At 49.2% G+C, this 17,849-nt stretch overlaps 1 protein-coding gene across 4 annotated transcripts in view; it reads right to left on the bottom strand.

The window, feature by feature from the left end:
• The window catches only part of TMEM150C (transmembrane protein 150C), a 70,260-nt gene extending 61,878 nt beyond the window's left edge, over positions 1-8,382 (bottom strand). Inside the window, exon 1 of one of the 4 annotated variants that reach the window (XM_058667156.1) lies at positions 8,232-8,382. Coding sequence is in view for 1 of the 4 variants with exons in the window: in XM_058667153.1 (XP_058523136.1) it covers positions 8,045-8,079 (35 nt within the window). In the remaining 3 variants the exon portion in view is untranslated. The other 3 variants (XM_058667155.1, XM_058667153.1, XM_058667154.1) reach the window with 3 other exon arrangements.
• Positions 8,383-17,849: the final 9,467 nt, after the last annotated feature.

Below are 17,849 nucleotides of genomic sequence, written 5' to 3'. Positions count from 1 at the left end.
AAGTTCAACGACAAGCAGTTACCTCTTCTACTCTACCTCCTAAAGTCTGAGTAAGTGCTCACTTATCTTTACCCTGACCTAGAGTGCAAAGTTTAGATTGCCTTGGAGGTGGGAGAAGGGGGTATTTCCCGTTATATGAAATTCTTAGGGCAATGTTGCTTTGCATTTACTTTATTGAAAATACATCACGTAAGAAGTGACTTTACAAAGACAAATAATGGAGGATGCAGCAAAAAGTGGAGGATTTATGAAAGGAGCATATTTGTTCAGATCATTTGTCACAATATGCTACAACCTAGTAAGTATAAGCTGGGAAGTGATGGGCAGGAAGACAGCTCTCGACACACACTCTGTAGTCATTCTCTGGGACACCCAGCTCTTGGGGCACCAGCTTGTAAAGGGCATTACCCTCCAGAGACCACAGGCTGGCAGCAGGGAGGCCTCCTCCAGCCCGAGAGGGCAAGGCCTCCCCTGCCACCCCCTCCTGCCTACTCAAATCTCATCTTCCACAGAACATCTCTGCCAACAAGCTTCCTCCCTCGTTTGTGCAATGCTGCATGAGGTGTGAGCCACGTGAGTCTGTGCAATTGGTCACCCAGAGGGGTATCACGTCACCATACAGGAGACAAGGTGGCCGAGTGTGTGAGCTGCCACCACACTACCTAAGCTCGAGTTCTGTCTCTCCTACTTACTGTGATACAAGCATAGCAGGATAATGGCAGCACCTACATCCAAGGACTGTTGAGGAATGAGAAGACCCTGGTAACACTGGGAAACACTCCATAAATAAAATTACTCACAATCAGGAGCAGTGACACCGATTGCAGCTCTGTGAGGCTCACAGCATCCTCGTGTCTCCCCAGTAGGTCCCGAGCCTAGTTTCAATGCCAGTCATTCATATCATGATCCAGTATACAGACAGACACATCGCAATCATACAAATCATAAACACTGGATATTCAGCTTACCACACATGGACTGGGCAGTGCACTAAACCAATACTCCCGTCGGCCTCATGGCTTCAGATCTGCCTCACACAGAGGCACCCAAAGTTTTATAAACACCAAGAACCTTTACTAAGAAAAATACACAATGATCATCTCCACTCTATGGCATATTTTGTTTGAGAAAGATCTTAAATTGATTGTGTGACCCAAGACAGCTTCAAAAATATGAAGGTTAAATTAAATGTTACATGAAAACCAACCATAAAGCAATTAAATAAACCTATGCATCTCGTCGCGGAGATCTGACCATGCTGTTGCTAACTGTAAATCTGAAAAGAAAAGTCTATAGAGTGTTTCTTCAATTTATTCATACATTAACTTGTGGGAAGAACATTAATTTGTGAAAAGTCATCCTGGGCTGTTAACAACTTCAAAGCCAAGGCATTTTTTTTTAAACATTTTTCTTTTAAAGATTTATTGTTATTGGAAAGCCAGATATAGAGAGAGGAGGAGAGACAGAGAGGAAGATCCTCCATCCGATGTTTCACTCCCCAAGTGAGACGCAATGGGCCAGTGCGCACCAATCCGATGCCGGGAACCTGGAACCTCCTCCAGGTCTCCCACGCGGGTGCAGGGTCCCAAAGCCTTGGGCCGTCCCCGACTGCTTTCCCAGGCCACAAGCAGGGAGCTGGATGGGAAGTGGAGCTGCCGGGACTAGAACCGGCGCCCATATGGGATCCCGGGGCGTTCAAGGCGAGGACTTTAGCCGCTAGGCCACGCCGCCGGGCCCAAGGCATTTTTTTAAAACTCTATTTTAGCTAGTGTGCACAAATACACTTGACACATTTCTTTTCTTTTTGGTTAAAAACTTTAAAATTTTTAAATTTCATTTCTATTTACTTAAAAGAGAGAAGGGGGAGCTTCTATCCATGGGTTCGCTCCTCAAATACCCCCAAGAGAAACAGCGGGGTCGGGTCACACCAAGGAACTTAGAACTCAATCTGGGTCTCCCACATGGGTGGCAGGGCCTCAAGTACCTGAGCCATCATCTGCTGTTTCCTGGTGCATGAAGGGAAGATGGAATCAGAAGCAGAGATGAGCCTCGAACCCAGACACTATGACATGGAGTGTATGTATAACAAGCAGCATCATAACCACTGCACCAAACGCTTACCCTTCCATGTGACACATTTCCAAAGAACTGACTGAGAAACAGGCACTCCCAGTGGAGGTGAACCCATAAGATCTAGAGCAATGGCTTGGAGAGAAGCATCCTAGGAACCTAAGGGTGCCTGAGGGAGAGTCATACATCCAGGAACCAGCAAAGGCAGTGTCTTATAAAACAGTCTAATCATTGAGGACAGCATGGTGGCACAGTGTGCTGATCCTCCACCTGCGGCGCCAGCACCCAATATGGGCATCAGTTCACGGCCTAGCTGCTCCACTTCCCATCCAGCTCTCTAGTGATGTCTTGGGAAATCAGTACAGGATGGCTCAAGTCCTTTCACCCCTGCACCCATGCGGAAGACCAGGAAGAAACTCTTGGCTCCCAGCTTTGGACTGGCCCAACTCTGACCACTGTGGTCATTTGAGTAGTGAACCAACAGATGGAAGAGCTCTTTCTCTCTATCTCTATCTCTCTCTCTGTCTTTCTGCCTTTCAAGTAAAATCTTATAAAATAATAATAAACAAAAAGTCTAATCAAACTGTTCCAATTAGCTTTCAAGTGGTAACAACATGGTGGCTGCTAAACAAGCCCCATCTTCATGGTTGAGTGAGAACATTAGCTTATAAGTGGACTTAGTACAACCTACAAGCTGGGCTGAGTGACGAAATCCTGGATCAGGAGCCCAAGGGAAGGAAATGTGGGACAAGCCAGGCCTGACAGGCGCACAGATGTCAGCGTCAGCTGTTTCTGGAGCCAGGGACACTCATGTGTCAGGCTTCTCCCAGGGTCTCTGGGATGGGTTAGAGTAGCCAGCTGTGCACAACTCAAATCCTTCGCCTCCCCTTGAAAAACTGAAACGTGCAGACGAGTGAATGATGACAAGTTCACCAACACAGACACACTGGGGCCAAGCATCCCAACAACTCTGAGAGATGTTTATTTTTGTGGGTAGCAGACACGGAAATTAAAATCGACACTGCTGGGTTTTTAGGGTAGAGGTGAACTTCAACACAAAGCACATTTCTTTTCTAAGGGCAAAGTCAAGTGCTTTTTCCCAACAACAGGATTACTGACTCAAAACTTAATCCCTGTATTATTAAAGCCAATTCCCCCTTTCTTTTAATTAAAAGCTCATTGGCGAGTGCTCTCCCTAGAGTGGGCAGAGAAAAATCTAGATCAGTGGTGTCCAATATGGTAGCCACCAGCTACCACAGAGGGAGCTATTTCAATCAGTTAAAACAAATAAAATTTAAAATCCACTTCCTTAATGCATCAGCCACATTTCAAGTGCTCAATGGCCTGTGTAGCCTGTAGCTGTGATACTGGATAACAGATCACTTCCACTGCCACAGTTTTCTAGGTGTGACAACACTTACCTAGAGAAAGCGATTTACAGAAGCTAGAGAGGAAACTGTTCATTTCTTACTTAGCCAAAGAGCTCCCACAGATCTCTTGATTCGGAATCACGAGTTGAGCTTGTCGATTACTTATTTTTTTTCAGTTTGCAATTTTTATTTATTTTTTTATTAAAAAAAATACTTAGTTGATTAGGGTACAAAGGGTCAAGGGCTACAGGAAAGTGGATAATACAATTATTTTCACACTAATATCATGTTTTCCCCTGTATCTGGGGTCAGGGGAGAAACAAAGGGAAAAGCCCCACCCAGCCTCCCACCCATCCCAGATCCTCAACAGGAGGCACGCTCCAAGGGTCCTGCTCAAGCAGTTTTGATAGTTCATCAGGTCTGAATTGCTGCCAAACTTGCCGTTCCAATCGCAATGAAACCTATTAAGAGTCCACTGGCTGACATAGTCTCTTCATGGTTGGGGTTCTAAGATCAGCAGTTCAGTTGGAGGGATCTCCAAACAAACTTCATCTGAGATGATTCCAAACCTGATTCTTGTGTGAGTTTGCCAGTACAGGGTCTGGCACAGTCTGTTGCCCCAATCAGCTTATGCACATGCTGGTCATTGCAATTGCTGGGTCCGTTCTGTTTCCAGCCCTGTCTTCCACTTAAAGACAGGGTGTTGTAGTCCAGCTCAGTCCTACCCACTTCATACTCGGTCCTCACGCAAACCAGTGGGAGCTGCAGCCTAGTTGGGGTGACTCCCATAATCCCCAACAGGCCTGCTCCCTACTCTGGTTCCCATGCATGCCAGTATGTACCACAGGCTTGTTTAGTCTGTCCCACTTCCCATTTAGATCTCGTACTTGTCAATGTGCATTGAAGCCTAGTTCAACCCAACCAACCTACTATCCAGTCCACACACATACTGGCCAGGTGCCTTTCTGTCTAGCCACCCCTGCCCCTGTCGTGGTTTTCATGCTTTCTAGTGGGAGTGGTTACCCATGAGGGAGGTGCCCACTATCTCCCTACTAGGCCTCTCCAACTTCCAGGTTATGCACTCTCCAGGTGGTTCTGGCATTTAACTTAACAGAATTAGCCCCCAGTGCCAGCCTCTTCCATCTGAATCTGCGGCAAAGTCCAACCAACCCTCACCCACTCTAATTTTTGCTTGCACCAGTCGGAACAGTCAGCCCAATCTGGCCCTTCCCCAGTCTAGCTTACATGAGGCCCACAGGTGTTGCAGCCCTGTCTGATCTGGTCTGCCCTCATCCCAACTCATGCTCTCCAATGGGAGCGGGTATCCAGCAGGGGAGCCCACATTTCCCTGCCAGCTTTGCCTCCTCCCTCCCACTCCCTGGTTCACACGTGTGCTGTCTGGGCGCTGCAACCATATCTGGTACGGCTCACCTCACCTTGGCATTCCTTAATGTGTACTGGTATGTGTTGCGACCAAAACTGGCCTGGTCCACACTCTATGCTGGCGCTTGGATTCGCTCGTGGTTGATGTGAACAGGTTCAGCCTGGCCTGCCCCCCACCTATGCCATATGTATGATGGTGGGTATCTTCCTCTGGCCTGGTCTGGGCTGCTTGCGCTCACCTGTAGGGACAGTGTTCCGTCAGAGGAGTTTCCCAAGCTCCTCCTTCAGAATCTCTCCCTATGCCAGGTCTTGCGTGTAACGGTAGTTCCATGGGCCAGCCTTATTGCTGGCCTTCCATCCATTCATGTTCTTGGTGTTGGCTGTTTCACCCCAGCCAAGGCTTGTCCATACCCAAACACTGTTCACACATGGCTCAGTAGGGGCAGAGACCCAGCCTAGTCCAGAGCTTGACAGTTACTGTCCATCAGTCTGCTGTTCTCTCAAAGCACCGTTTCAAGTGGCCTGTTTAAAATCTCTTTGCATGGAGATTTTCCATACTTTCAAAATGCAAACACCAGGAAATGATATTTGGTGATAGCAATAACTTGTTCAAGTTCCAATAAGTTACAAGCTACTTGAAAGTGCTTAGCGCAACCTAGGAAAATTTCTAAAGTCATATGACACCATCAGTTCCAGGAACAAAAAATTCCAATTAAAGGAAGTAAGGACGCTTTTGTTATCCTTTCGGTAAGGAAAAATATTTAGGACGCATCAAGGTGTAGTCTTTCTGATGAACATTGAAGAATTGAAATGCAGGTTCCAGACACCTGGACTTGTTATCCTGTTTTGGGGACCTTGGCACATAGCTTGGAGCCTCACAAGGACATAATCACCCCAGCCATGCTGATTCTCCATGTTGCAGATTGTTCTGGAGAACGGGAAGGTCACCAGGCAATACATTATCTTGTCAGGGTTTGTCTTGCTTAACTGGTTACTGGGCTGATCTCAGAAGGCTAGATTACAGTGAAACCAAATGGCTTAAACCACAGGGCCAAGAAGGTCTCTCCAGCCGGCCTTTCTGCCTGTGACCTCCAGGCTGCTCCTGGGACCCCCGACCTGCAGTCGCAGAGGTGCCAGGATCCGAGTGGGACACAGACCAGGATGTTAAGCGAAGGACTTGTCCTTTCCTCAGTCACAAAGCAGGGAAAGTGAATGCACACATTCAGGGTCATTACACACATTCATACAAAAAAATTTTTTCCCATAAACCAAACCAATTCTCCCACAAAGTAATTTGTAAACAACATTTGATGAGAAAAACATGAATTAAGCCTTAGCTATAAACACATTTTGATGCCAATTTAAATCATCCAGATTGCGCTTAGCTAATGGTAGATAATAAACATGCATTTTCAAATGTTAATATGAAATGATTAATATGGTTGCTCAATGTTAGAATGTCTATCAACCAGTTGTTATTGTTAGCAAAACTACTCTTTTACTACTTTAAGTTTGTAAGCTTCCAAGCTGGAACAATTGCAAAACACTTATTGTAAAAAAAAAAAAAAAGTACAAAGGACACATGGTTGAAATTCCTATGCTCAGGCTTTCAAGCTTAAACTCACAGTCCATTAAGACATGAGAGCACCCTTAATCTCAGAAGCGGTGTCTCCATGCCACCTACAAGAAAGTCTGAGATTTAATGCACAGGCGCTGAGACCAAAATGATTTGATCTGCAAATATCATACACACATGCACCTAAACAATTCTTCCTCAAATAGAAAACTTTAAGTAGGTCAAATTATTAGCTGCTACCATGGAGTTTGTGCATCCATTTTTCTATTCTTTGATAACTACGGCACAGAGAAGAGTCACCGCCCCGCAAGTACTACAATCTTTGAGTCAAGGGGAGAAATGAAGCAGAAACCTTTGCCATTCAGACCAAGAACTGCTGTCTTTTGTTTAGCTTTTTAACCCATCACTATTGCATTTGGTTCCCCAACATGCAGGACAGGTTTGTACTGGGAAGGACCGGGCTGCCCTGCCACCCAGGCTATATCCACCAGCTGTTAGAGTCCTAGGTTGACCGGGAAAAGCGGTCTAGCACGAATAAACCAGACCAAGAAGGTGTGAGGAATCTCTGAGCTCTAAAAAAGGGCGGTAGAGACAGGATTAGATATAGAGCAGGAATGAGCAAGCCAGAAAAGAAAGATGCATTGAAAATGGGAAAACCCGCTCCTTCGCCAACCGATTCATTTAACCAGGGGAAAACCACTCAACAAGGACTCTCTCTACAAAACCCAAAGCGAAGCACTTTTTGGAAAAATGATTGCAATGGATGACCAAGAACCTCGGCGAGCCCACCCACCGTCGCTTTTCCTGAGAACCCGAAAATCCCACTCTTCCCAAGCTGCCCTCAGGGAAGCAAAGCCGAACGGTGCACAGCAACTTGGAGCCGCCTTCCCCGGAGTCCCTTTCTCCCCCGTTCGCCTGCCCGACTCGGCTAAAGGCAACGTGCTCGGAGAGCCGCCCGGAGCCCTGCAGGTTCCACTTTTGGCGCCGCTGCTAGCCCGAGTCCACCCAATAACAAAAGGATAGGGTGGCGCGTGGGGACACCTGTCCAGGGGCGGGGGCCGGGACCGTGGCCGTGGCCGGCGGGAGGCACTGCGGCTGCGGGGCTCCGGGCGCGCGGACAAGAGCCAGCACTGACCCCGGCTCCGGGGCAACGCGCCGGCCAAGGGCTGGAGCCTGGGACGCTCTGGGCTAGGAGCCGAACGCAGGGAGCCCCGCTAGCAGGACGCACCCCGCCACCCGCCCGAGCTCCTCCGCTGCAACGCCCGCCGCTTTCCCGGGGACTCCGCCTGCAGGGTGGGCGCGGAGCCGGCCCGGACGTCCCCCAGCGAGGAGAAGCCACCACGGGCGCCGCGCCTACCTGCTCCCAGGCGGCGGGGCCGCGGTCGCGTCGCGGGGCCGTGACCTGCGGCGGCGGTGCTGGCGGCGGCAGGCAGTCGCGGCGGGGAGGGCGCTTCCTTCAGGAAGGGGTGGGATCTGCGCGCCCGCCCGGCCCAGCCGCCTCCGACTTATACTGGGGTCCCTGCTGCGAGGCCTCGCCGGGAAAGCTGCGTCCACCTTCCTCCCCCAACACACACGCGCGCGCGCGCGCACACACACACACACACACACACACACACTCCCCCGCTCGGGGGGTCCCCCGACTTACGCCACCTCACCCCATCCGACCCCGGGCCCCCGCATAGTCACCCGGGACTGGAGCCGGGTGTGGACAGACGGTCGAGCCGCTTCGTCGCCGAGCCTTTTTCGCGGACCGCGCTGGCTCGGCGCTCTTCAGCCAACAAAAGGAAGCGCGCAGCGTGGGCTCCGCCGTCCGCCGCTTATTTATGCCTGACCTGTGGTAACCTTCCGGCGGGCTCGCCTCCGGCCGCGCACCTAGGGCTCCCGCGCCCGGCCAGCGACGCGCATTTCCATGCCGCCGGCTGCAGGCAGGGCTCGCGGCTCTCCGCCTTTCTGCAAACACAGGGCCAACTTCAGAACCCGGCAGTGCACGGCGCGCGCCGAGGCCGCCCTCCCAGTGTCCGTTGGCTCTTTTTCTCCCAGCGTCGCTCCGTTCCCGACGCTGTCATAATACATTCATTAGCATACCCTCCCCAAAAGAAACACACACACACGCACGCACATGCACGCCGCCGGCACCTCAGACTCCGACCTCAGGTAACATCACCTCAGTGGAGTCGGGTCAGTGCCATGCTGGGCATATGCCCACCGTTAACTTGGACTCCCTATCGTAGGTTCTCTGTAGCTGACCTGCCTCACCGGGTCTAATAACCATTCCTTTTTTGGGGGGGGGAAAGGAGTGTTTTGGGGGGTGGGCCATTGTTTTGCCACCACACCTGCCTCCTTTAAACTAAGATCTCCGTTCAACCCATTCCCATTCTCCAATTCAACATTTGCCATCAGAACTCCCCTTTCCCCAGTTTTGGATTTGTGTGTCTGTTGCGCACATGCTCACTCTTTGTGCTTCTAGTCTGTTTGCTTCTTGAAGCCCCCAGATTCAGTCTTCTCTCCTTTTCCTGACCTTCATGAATGGCATCCATCTGTAAACCACCCAATGAAAAGCGTGAAAGCAAAGAGTTATTCCTAGTCCAGAAGCCCATGGAAGCATATGCTGGTTCTTTTAAAACTTCCAGAGCCATCCAAGGAGTGAGTAGTCCCTCTCAACTGGATAACATGAGACTCTGTCATTTAGGGCTTAAAAAAGACACAAGGGCCTGGGTCGGCCTCACTGGGGGAGTCTGGGTGTGGGGATTTTGACCTAGAACCCTGATGATTCTGACCTGCTCAAGTGTTTCCTTGGGAATAAGGTTCCCCAATTCGTAAACTGCCATTACTTCCCTTTTCTCATGGAGGGATGGAAAAATGCCCTGTCCTGTGTTTAATTAGGTTGAAAATGTTTCTTGGTTCTTAGAGCAGGGCCGGCAGGCTCCGTGCTGTGCCATTTGACAGCACCACTAAATCAAGGCCACTTGAATCTCCAAAATGTTCAATGACATAAACCCAAAGGGGGAAATGAATTGCGGTCCCAGGGGTGATATTGACAAGTGAAAGTATGCTGAAGTAGAACTGCAGAGGGGCCGATGGTGCTTTGGTGGTGGATGGCCGAGTCCCTTAAAAGTTGAATGAGTTCTAGCAAAGCTTCAAGGGAACAGAGGGTGGACAAGGCATAAGCTTCTTTGTATGTCCACTTTCCCTTTATATATTTCAAATGATATATGGGTTTAAGATTAAAAATACTGCTCCAGAACTGGCTATCTTGAACAAATGGGTATAAAGATTCATCCTGTACCTTGAAATGATCTGTTGATTGTTTCCAGTAGCTTCGGGCTGTGAGGAAGAATCCAGCACAGACTTGGAGACAGAGCCTGCTAGAAGCAGGGCTTCAGGCCTAGACCTAGAGGGCTGGGATGGAGGCCGCTGCTCAGGGAGACCATCATGCTACAGGACCAGTGAACCGCCGTGATTGGGACACCACGTTGTTCTCCTGCTCACACTGCTCTGCTGACCTAACTCTGGCGCAGCCATCTGCCCAGCTGAGTAGGGCTAGTGGTTTCTCAGATGTTAGGTGAATCTCTTCCCTAACTGAAACCATGATGGAACATTTAGAATTCCATAGAAGTCTATGTCCTATCTCATTTCCTTTTTCTTAAGCAATTTCTTGTTTGTGCCACCAATCGCTTCCCTTATTCATTTGGAAAAAAATAAACTTGAGAGGTCTAGCCCGTAAGGAACATTCCCAGGGACTCTGGAAATCCCTGTTCTGGTCAAACTGTAATGAATCCCCTATAATAAACATCTCTGTGTAACAAAGTTACTGCCAACCCTTATCCAACAATCAGTCATTCAAGTGGTCTCTGATAAACAACAGACCCATACAAAGTTCATTGAAATGGCAATTTGATCCTTCCAGAAAGCTACCTTTTAAAGAAAACCTTGCAGGGCAATTGGAAAAAACAATGGGATTACATTTGGATCACAGAATGTTCAATGAAGCTATTATTTATGCCCATTTTGAGAGGTGCCAGATAATAATTGTCACTCTCGAACTCTCAAACAGGGTAAGACACTCAAAAATAGGATTTGCAAAAGAATATTCCCTTCACCTCTCACTGACCTTAAGGTAGAAAAGGGTAGAAGCTGAGATCGCTGTGGATCACAGGTGTTCTGTGCAAGTCCCAGGTGTGGTAAGAAGACCCTCGTTAAAGCTAGTGAAGAGAGCTTTTCTCGATGGGTAAGTTTCTGGTAAATTCTTTGGGAATACAGGGTGTGTGTCTCCTGCAGTGTGGGGAATGCCATGGACTGGCGCCTGGCTCATACTTGAGAAACCTAAAGAATGAGAGCTGTCCAGTTAAGCCACCTGCAACACCAGCTTCCCATATGGACAACAGTTCAAGTCCTAGCTGTTCCAGTTCCAGTCCAGCACCACGCTAGTGCAGCTGGGAAGGCCGTGGAAGGATGGAGTTTTAGGCTCCTGGTTTTACCCAGTTCTGGCTCTGAGGCCATTTGCAGAATCAACCAGCAGATGGATCAGTCCTTTCTGTCTCTCCCTCTCTCAGCGTAACTCTCAAATAAATGAAATAAATCTTTAAAAAGCAGAAGAAACCCATAGAACCACACTTGACAAAAGTGATCTGAACATTGGGTGAGAACTGTAATTGGGAAGGCCATCTATTCTCATAGAAGACAAGTCTGAGAGAGGCACAACATGGGGCTGACTTTGCAAGAAGACCCCTGCAGAAGGAGGCCAGAGATTTTCTGGAGATGCTCATGGCCTTGGAAGGGGGGTGGGGAGACTCGAGAGCAACCACGGAGAGGCAGCACAAGCTTGCCAGTGCCAGGAGAACAGACGTGGTGGGAGCTTCCATAGTAGGATAGTGGCGGTGCATGTAGTTCTGACCAGCCCATGAAAGCACCCATGAGAGAAGGTGTCATGGGGCTGTGCATTCATTCATCCACTAGGCAGGAAACCCCAGAGCAAGGCTGCATAATCGTGGTGCAGGAGAGTTCTGCTGTTGTCTGGTTATACCAGCCAATGCGATACATTCAAATATAACACGTTTTACGCCGTACCCCTGAGGATTCTCATTCCGGCATCTCACCTGAGTCACAAGTGATATATCTCCAGATATCCCCTTTGTCCAGTTTGGTGTTGCAACATGCCTAGTTAAACCATTCCATATGATGCCAGAGTCCCATATGAGCATCAATTCCAGTCCTAGTTGTTTATTTTTGTTTGAAAAGTTATTTTTTTATTGGAAAGTCAGATATACAGAGAGGAGGAGAGACAGAGAGGAAGATCTTCTGTCCATCGATTCCCTCCCCAAGTGGCTGCAACAGTTGGGGCTCAGCCAATCTGAAGCCAGGAGCCAAGAGCTTCTTCCTGGTCTCCCACGCAGATATAGAGTCCCAAGGCTTTGGGCCGTCCTCAACTGCTTTCCCTGGCCACAAGCAGGGAGCTGGATGGGAAGCAGGGCTGCCAGGATTACAACTGTCACCAATCTGGGATCCCGGAACATTCAAGGTGAGGACTTTAGCCGCTAGGCTACTGCGCAGGGCCCATTGTTTCATTTCTGATCCATCTGCCTGGTAAAATGCCTGGGAAAGCAGTGGAAGATGGTCCAAATACTTGGCATTCTGCCACCCAAATGCAAGACCAGGAGGAAGCTTTGGGTTTTGACTTGGCCCGGCCCTGGCTTTTGTGGCCATTTATGAAGTGAACAGGCAGATACAAGATTAATAGACCTTTGTCTCTCCCTTTCTCTCTGTGTAACCTTGCCTTTCAGATAAACAAATAAATCTTTTTTTTTAAAGAACACCCTTCACTTGTGTATAAATCATAACTTAAACTTTCCACCAACAAAGTTAGAAGTTAGGATGCTGAATCAAAAGACCTGAGCATCGACATGTTGACTTGAGCTTCTGTTGAGTAACTGCCACAGTTTGCCCATCTCAAGGGCTTAGACCAGATATCACCTAAGTATTCTTTTTTTTTTTTCTTTTTAAACATTTATTTTTATTTTTTATTGGAAAATCAGATATACAGAGAGGAGGAGAGACAGGGAGGAAGATCTTCTGTCCATTGATTCACACTCCCCAAGTGGCCACAGTGGGCAGAGCTCAGCCAGTCTGAAGCCAGGAGCCAGAAGCTTCTTCCTGGTCTCCTATGCAGGGTTCCAAGACTTTGGGCCATCCTTGACTGCTTTCCCAGGCCACAAGCAGGGAGCTGGATGGGAAATGGGGCTGCCAGGATTAGAACTGGCGCCCATATGGGATCCCGGTGGTGAGGACTTTAGCCGTTAGACTACTGTGCAGGGCCCTCACTTAAGTTTCTTTGGGTCAGAAAATTCCAGAAGACAACAGCTCCTGAGAGCAGGCCCAGTTTTTGCTGTACCAAGCAAGCAACCCCCAGACCAGCCAGGTTGGTGTGACTGTGATAAGGCCCTATTTCCAGCATAAAATATTGACTGATACTGCAGTGCCTTCCTCTGCAGGCCAACAATGCAGCTTAGGGTAATAGGATGACCTCAGTGACAGTTTCCATGTTATGCACTTGGTGTTTGTGTTCCGGGAATCCTCCAGCACTTTCCTGAATTATCTTGAGTGCCAGATCCCACCAGAGCCCCAAAGGATCCTGTGACCTATGTACCCAGAGAGAACCTCTGCTGGAGACCAGACCCCACCTGCGAAATTCACTGTCACTCCATTTCCCCGGATTAACTCCGAGAATATTGCTTGTTACGAGAGAATAAGCCAAGAGTGTGAACAGTTTTGATTTCAATCAGTCCCCCTCTTTAGACCTGTTGCCAACCTGCATTAAGTTTATGGAATACATTCATTATTCATTTGATTTTTAAAATAAAGAAAAACTTTCGGAAAGCTGAAGATAAATCATTTAATGCCATGATGATCCTTTGGTTGCACATGGCTTTTCTTGGGGAGAGGGAAATTTCAGTGGTTCTATTCAGTAAAAGCTCTTCTGACTGCCCCGGTCTTTCCACTGAGCCTTCCACCTGCTCCGGCCACTACAGAACAAGGCAGGGAAAGCCTCCAGGAGGCAAAGGGAGCATAGGAAGCGTCCGATACGTAGGCACCCTCCCTGCACTGCTTGCTAAATATTTCAGATATCACCCCTGGCCAGAGATACTTGGAAAGCCTTCTTATCTCCCACCTACCCCCAAAAAACAACAATACCCCTTTCTCTTTTGTGATCCATGCTCCGCAGTCCCTCGCTGTCTTGCTCTGGCTCTTCAAAGACAAACGGATCCCTTGATTGAAATCCTAACTCTCCCAGTTGTTGTTCTTTATTTCTCCTCTCTCAATCCTCCTTCCACCCCACATGGATCAGCATGTACACAGATTGCCTTCATCCTAAAAACACCCTCTGTTCATCTTGCTTTCTCAATCAAGTTTCTATTTCATCCCTGCCCCTCCCCTCCCTCCAGTGAGAAATTTCTGGCAAGCTTGGTTCATTGATTGCCTCTCCTTCCCCAACACACCTCTGTGCTTTACTCCCAGCCCCCAGTCGATGGGGATTCCTCATCCCTATGGAAACTGCCCCTTGGAGGTCCACACACAGGGGGCAGAGCCTCCTGCTCTACTCCCATTCTCCTTGAAACCCTTCCTTTGGTTCCTGCAATATTGTCACATTCTGCTGGATCTCCCTCTCCCACGCTGGCCACTTCCTGCACAGGAAGCTGCCCTGTTAGGTGGATGTGGTCCCACTACATTGCTCTGTATTCTATTACCCCTTGCTAGATGACTCCCTGAGCCTCTCAGCCATCCTGGGTCTTTGTCTAATAGGCCAGCCACCACCTCCAGTTCCAAACCAAACACTGAGATCCTCTATTTGTGGACTCATGGAAGGGGCTGAGATCTCAGAATTAGCAACCATACTTTTTCTCTTCCAGTGATTCCATCTTCATCCAGTCATTAAGTCCTATTTCTTTTCTTCTTGTTTGAGAGATAAAGAATGAAATAGAGTTCTTATCCACTATTCCCCAAATGTCTCCAATACCCAAGGCTAGGATGTGGCTGAAGCCCATTGCCGGGAGCTCAACCCAGGTCTGTCATCTTGGGGAGAAGCAGGTACCAATTCCTGGAGCTATCACCACTGCTCCCCAGGGTATGCAGTAGCAGGAAGCTGAAGTCAGAAACTAGGGCAGGTATCACACCAGGTGCTCTGACATGGGAGGCAGACATCTCAACAGCCATGCTACATACTCACCCCTAAGTCCTTTTCTGTCAGGGCCGCTGGGCCGGTAATGTGGCACGAAGAAGGATCTGGGGATGAGACACCGACAGAGACCAGAGATGGTGGAAATGTCTCTCCCTAGCCTCTCTCGAGGCCTGCTTTTATTGCCCCACTGTTGACCTCTCACCTAGTTCTTGTTTACACTTTAGCCCACACTCTCAATATTGGATACAGCTGAGTTCCATTAGACCAGGTGCTTTCAGCCCCAAGCCCATTACCTGTAGTGCTCAGTTTAGCGAGTGCTAACCAACTCTCCTTAGCCCACAACACTTTTCCTTAATGCTTCCTTAACAGCTTGTTAGGAATCTGTCCCTTTTTCATTTCTGCTGTTTTAACCTGAGTCCTCACCACCTCCAGAGTGTCTGACTCCCTCACTTCCCTCTCAAGGCTTCCTCTCCCTTCTCAGCTCCAATATCTGTTTCTCACTCTCCCCTACTCTTTTCAAAATGAGCTTATTTTTATTGCCCTATTTCATTTTGTTGATTACATGCTTAATTGCAAACTGAAAAACATGTAAATTTTTATGACCAAAAAAATGATAATCTTTTTGTCTACAACCCCTTCCTTTCTACCACCAGTGTTATATAGGTAAATGGTATGCATTCCTTGGAAACTTTTTCCTTTTTCATTTTGCTACAAACGCATGTTCACATTTTCAAACATAATAGGTAGTGTGTGTGTGTGTGTGTGTGTGCACGCGTGTGCATGCTGGGGGGTCTACCTGCCAGGGCTCAACCACAGCACTTGCCAGTGAGTGTCGAGGTAGGGTGTGGATCATGCTAGGCTGGGACATGACTTTAGTTGGCTAATGAGAGAACTGAGTCTATGAGCAGATTCTGTAGGGGATCGTGGGCTTAGCCCTGTGGAACTGCCATACCAGCTGGTTAGCTCAAGGATTGTGAGTGGTAACAGACCAAGCTAGGCATGACCGTGGAGCTCACCAACACTCATGGATACTAGGCTTGGGAACAACCTGGGCAGGTCCAGGCTGTAGCACCCACAGATGCACCCAAGAATTGGGTGTGGGACAGGCTAGGCTGCAACATCCACCAGCACACACAAAGACCAAGCCTGGGGGCAGACTATGTCAGGTAAAGGCCTAGCACTCTGGGCACACATGAGATCTGGGTCTGGGAGTGGGCCTGGTGGGAGGACTTGGGGAACAACCCTGGAGGGCCATTATTTCTGCTGATGAGCATGTGAGTCAGGGCTGGGTGGTGGTCAGGCCAGGCAGGGCTGCTTCACTTGTTATAGGTGTGTGGGTGGCTCTCAGGGAGTGGATTTGGCAGGGCAAGGCCAAACCATAGCACACTGGCATGTACAAAGCCGGGACTGGATGTGGGCCATGCTTGGCTAGGCTAGGCTAGGCTATCACACCTACTAGCTTGCACGAAAGCCAGGGATGGGGGAGGGTCAGGCTGGGAGGGCTAGGCTGCAGCTAAGGGCATGCTCCAGCTTGGCTGTGGTTCCCACTGGTGAGCACAAGAGTCAGAATGGGGGTAGCAAAATGGATTGGACATGGCTGAAATATTCTTCAGCATGGGTATGGACTGGCTCTGGGGTGTGCCAGATTGGGCTAGGCTCTAGAACTCACTGGTGCTTGCAAGAGACAGAGCAGGTGTAGAATGTGCTGATCTAGGTCTCTGTACCCACTGAGCCATGTAAGAGCTGGGTCTAGGGGGTGGTCCAGGTAAGGCTGGCCTGTAACATCCAATAATAAGAGCTGGAATGGATGTGGGCTAGTTGGGCAAGGCCTGTTCGTGCCAGGCCAGGAGGTGGGCCAAGTCAGGCTGGACCAAGAACCTACCAGTGTGCATGAGATCTGCAACTGGAAAGTAACTTGATAGAGGAGCTTGGGGAACTCCTCTATTAGGATGCAGTTCCTGCAGGTGAGTACAGGAACCAAGGCTGGGAGCAGCACAGACCAAGTCAGGTTACAGTAGTCACCAACATACATGTGGCTCAGGTCTGGGGGCCTGGCTGGGCCAGCATGAGCTGGAACTGGGGGCAAACTGGCTGAGCCAGGCTGCAACAGCCACTGGAAAATGCCAACGTGAGATGAGCCATGCCAGACTGAGCTGCAGCTCCCACCAGCATACATAAGGATGTGGGGTGAACCTGGATGGCCAGGGCTACAAAGTTCATTGGTCTGCATGTGAGCTGGGTTAGGGGGAGAGCCAGGCTGGGCTCTCCATATTCACGGATGCATGCACGAGCCAGAGTAATTACAGATTGGTCGGGCTTTGCCGTAGGGTCAGCTAAGAGGTGCTGGGACTGTGAGAAAATCCTATCAGGCTAGACCACAGAACCACCTGGAAAGTGCAAAATCTGGGGTTGGGAATGGGCCTAGTAGAAAAACTGTGGACAACCCTCTGGTGGGCTGCAGCTCCTATTGGTGAGCATGAGAATTAGGGATAGAGGCAGGCCTGGCTGGACAGGCAGTGACACTGACTGGCATAAGTGTAGGCTGGAAAGTGGGGTAGGTTGGGCTGAGCAAGGCTCCAACTCCCATTAATATGTACAAGAGCTGAATGGGACGCAGGATGGACTGGACCAGTCTGCTGCATATACTGGCATATCCAGAAACTGGGGCTGGGGATGACCCAGGTGAAGGTTATTGGAGTTTGCTCCAACTAGGCTGCAGTACTCGCTGGTGTACATGAGGGCCAAGTGTATGGTGGACAGGGTGTAAGACAGGGTTGGGGACAGAACTGACCAGGTGACTACAACCACCACTATGTGTGTAGGTCGATATAGCTGATGGACAGAGCCGGACCCTACTCTGGCCAGCACACACAGGAGTCAGGTTGGGGTCACCTCTGGTGAAGTTTTTTGTGGAACCCGCCCCCCCAAAGAATGCATCACTGTACTCAGAACTCCAACTATGGAAAAATCACAGGATATGTGTTCTGACTGTGGAGCACACATGTCAGAACTGGGTCTCTTCAGTTGCTGAGTTTCGTGTAGTGGACAGCATCCTCACATGCTCATGGGAGACATGGCAACCAGTTCACTGAGATCTGCAGAGGGCATTTAGTACAATGGAAGTCTGAAATTGGACAGCTCTCTTGGGCAAGCTTTGATAATGAGTATCTGGGCAATTGGAGACTCTAAGGTGGACTTTGTCACCTAATGGACCTTGGAGGGATTTCCTCAACCTTGGAGCAATGAAATCAATAGCATCTTGGAAATATCAAAATCA

Source organism: Ochotona princeps, chromosome 7, assembly GCF_030435755.1.
Source record: "Ochotona princeps isolate mOchPri1 chromosome 7, mOchPri1.hap1, whole genome shotgun sequence".
Taxonomy (NCBI): Eukaryota; Metazoa; Chordata; class Mammalia; order Lagomorpha; family Ochotonidae; genus Ochotona; species Ochotona princeps.
The sequence above is the reverse complement of the archived record's forward strand: the minus strand, read 5'-3'. Positions and strand labels throughout refer to the sequence as shown.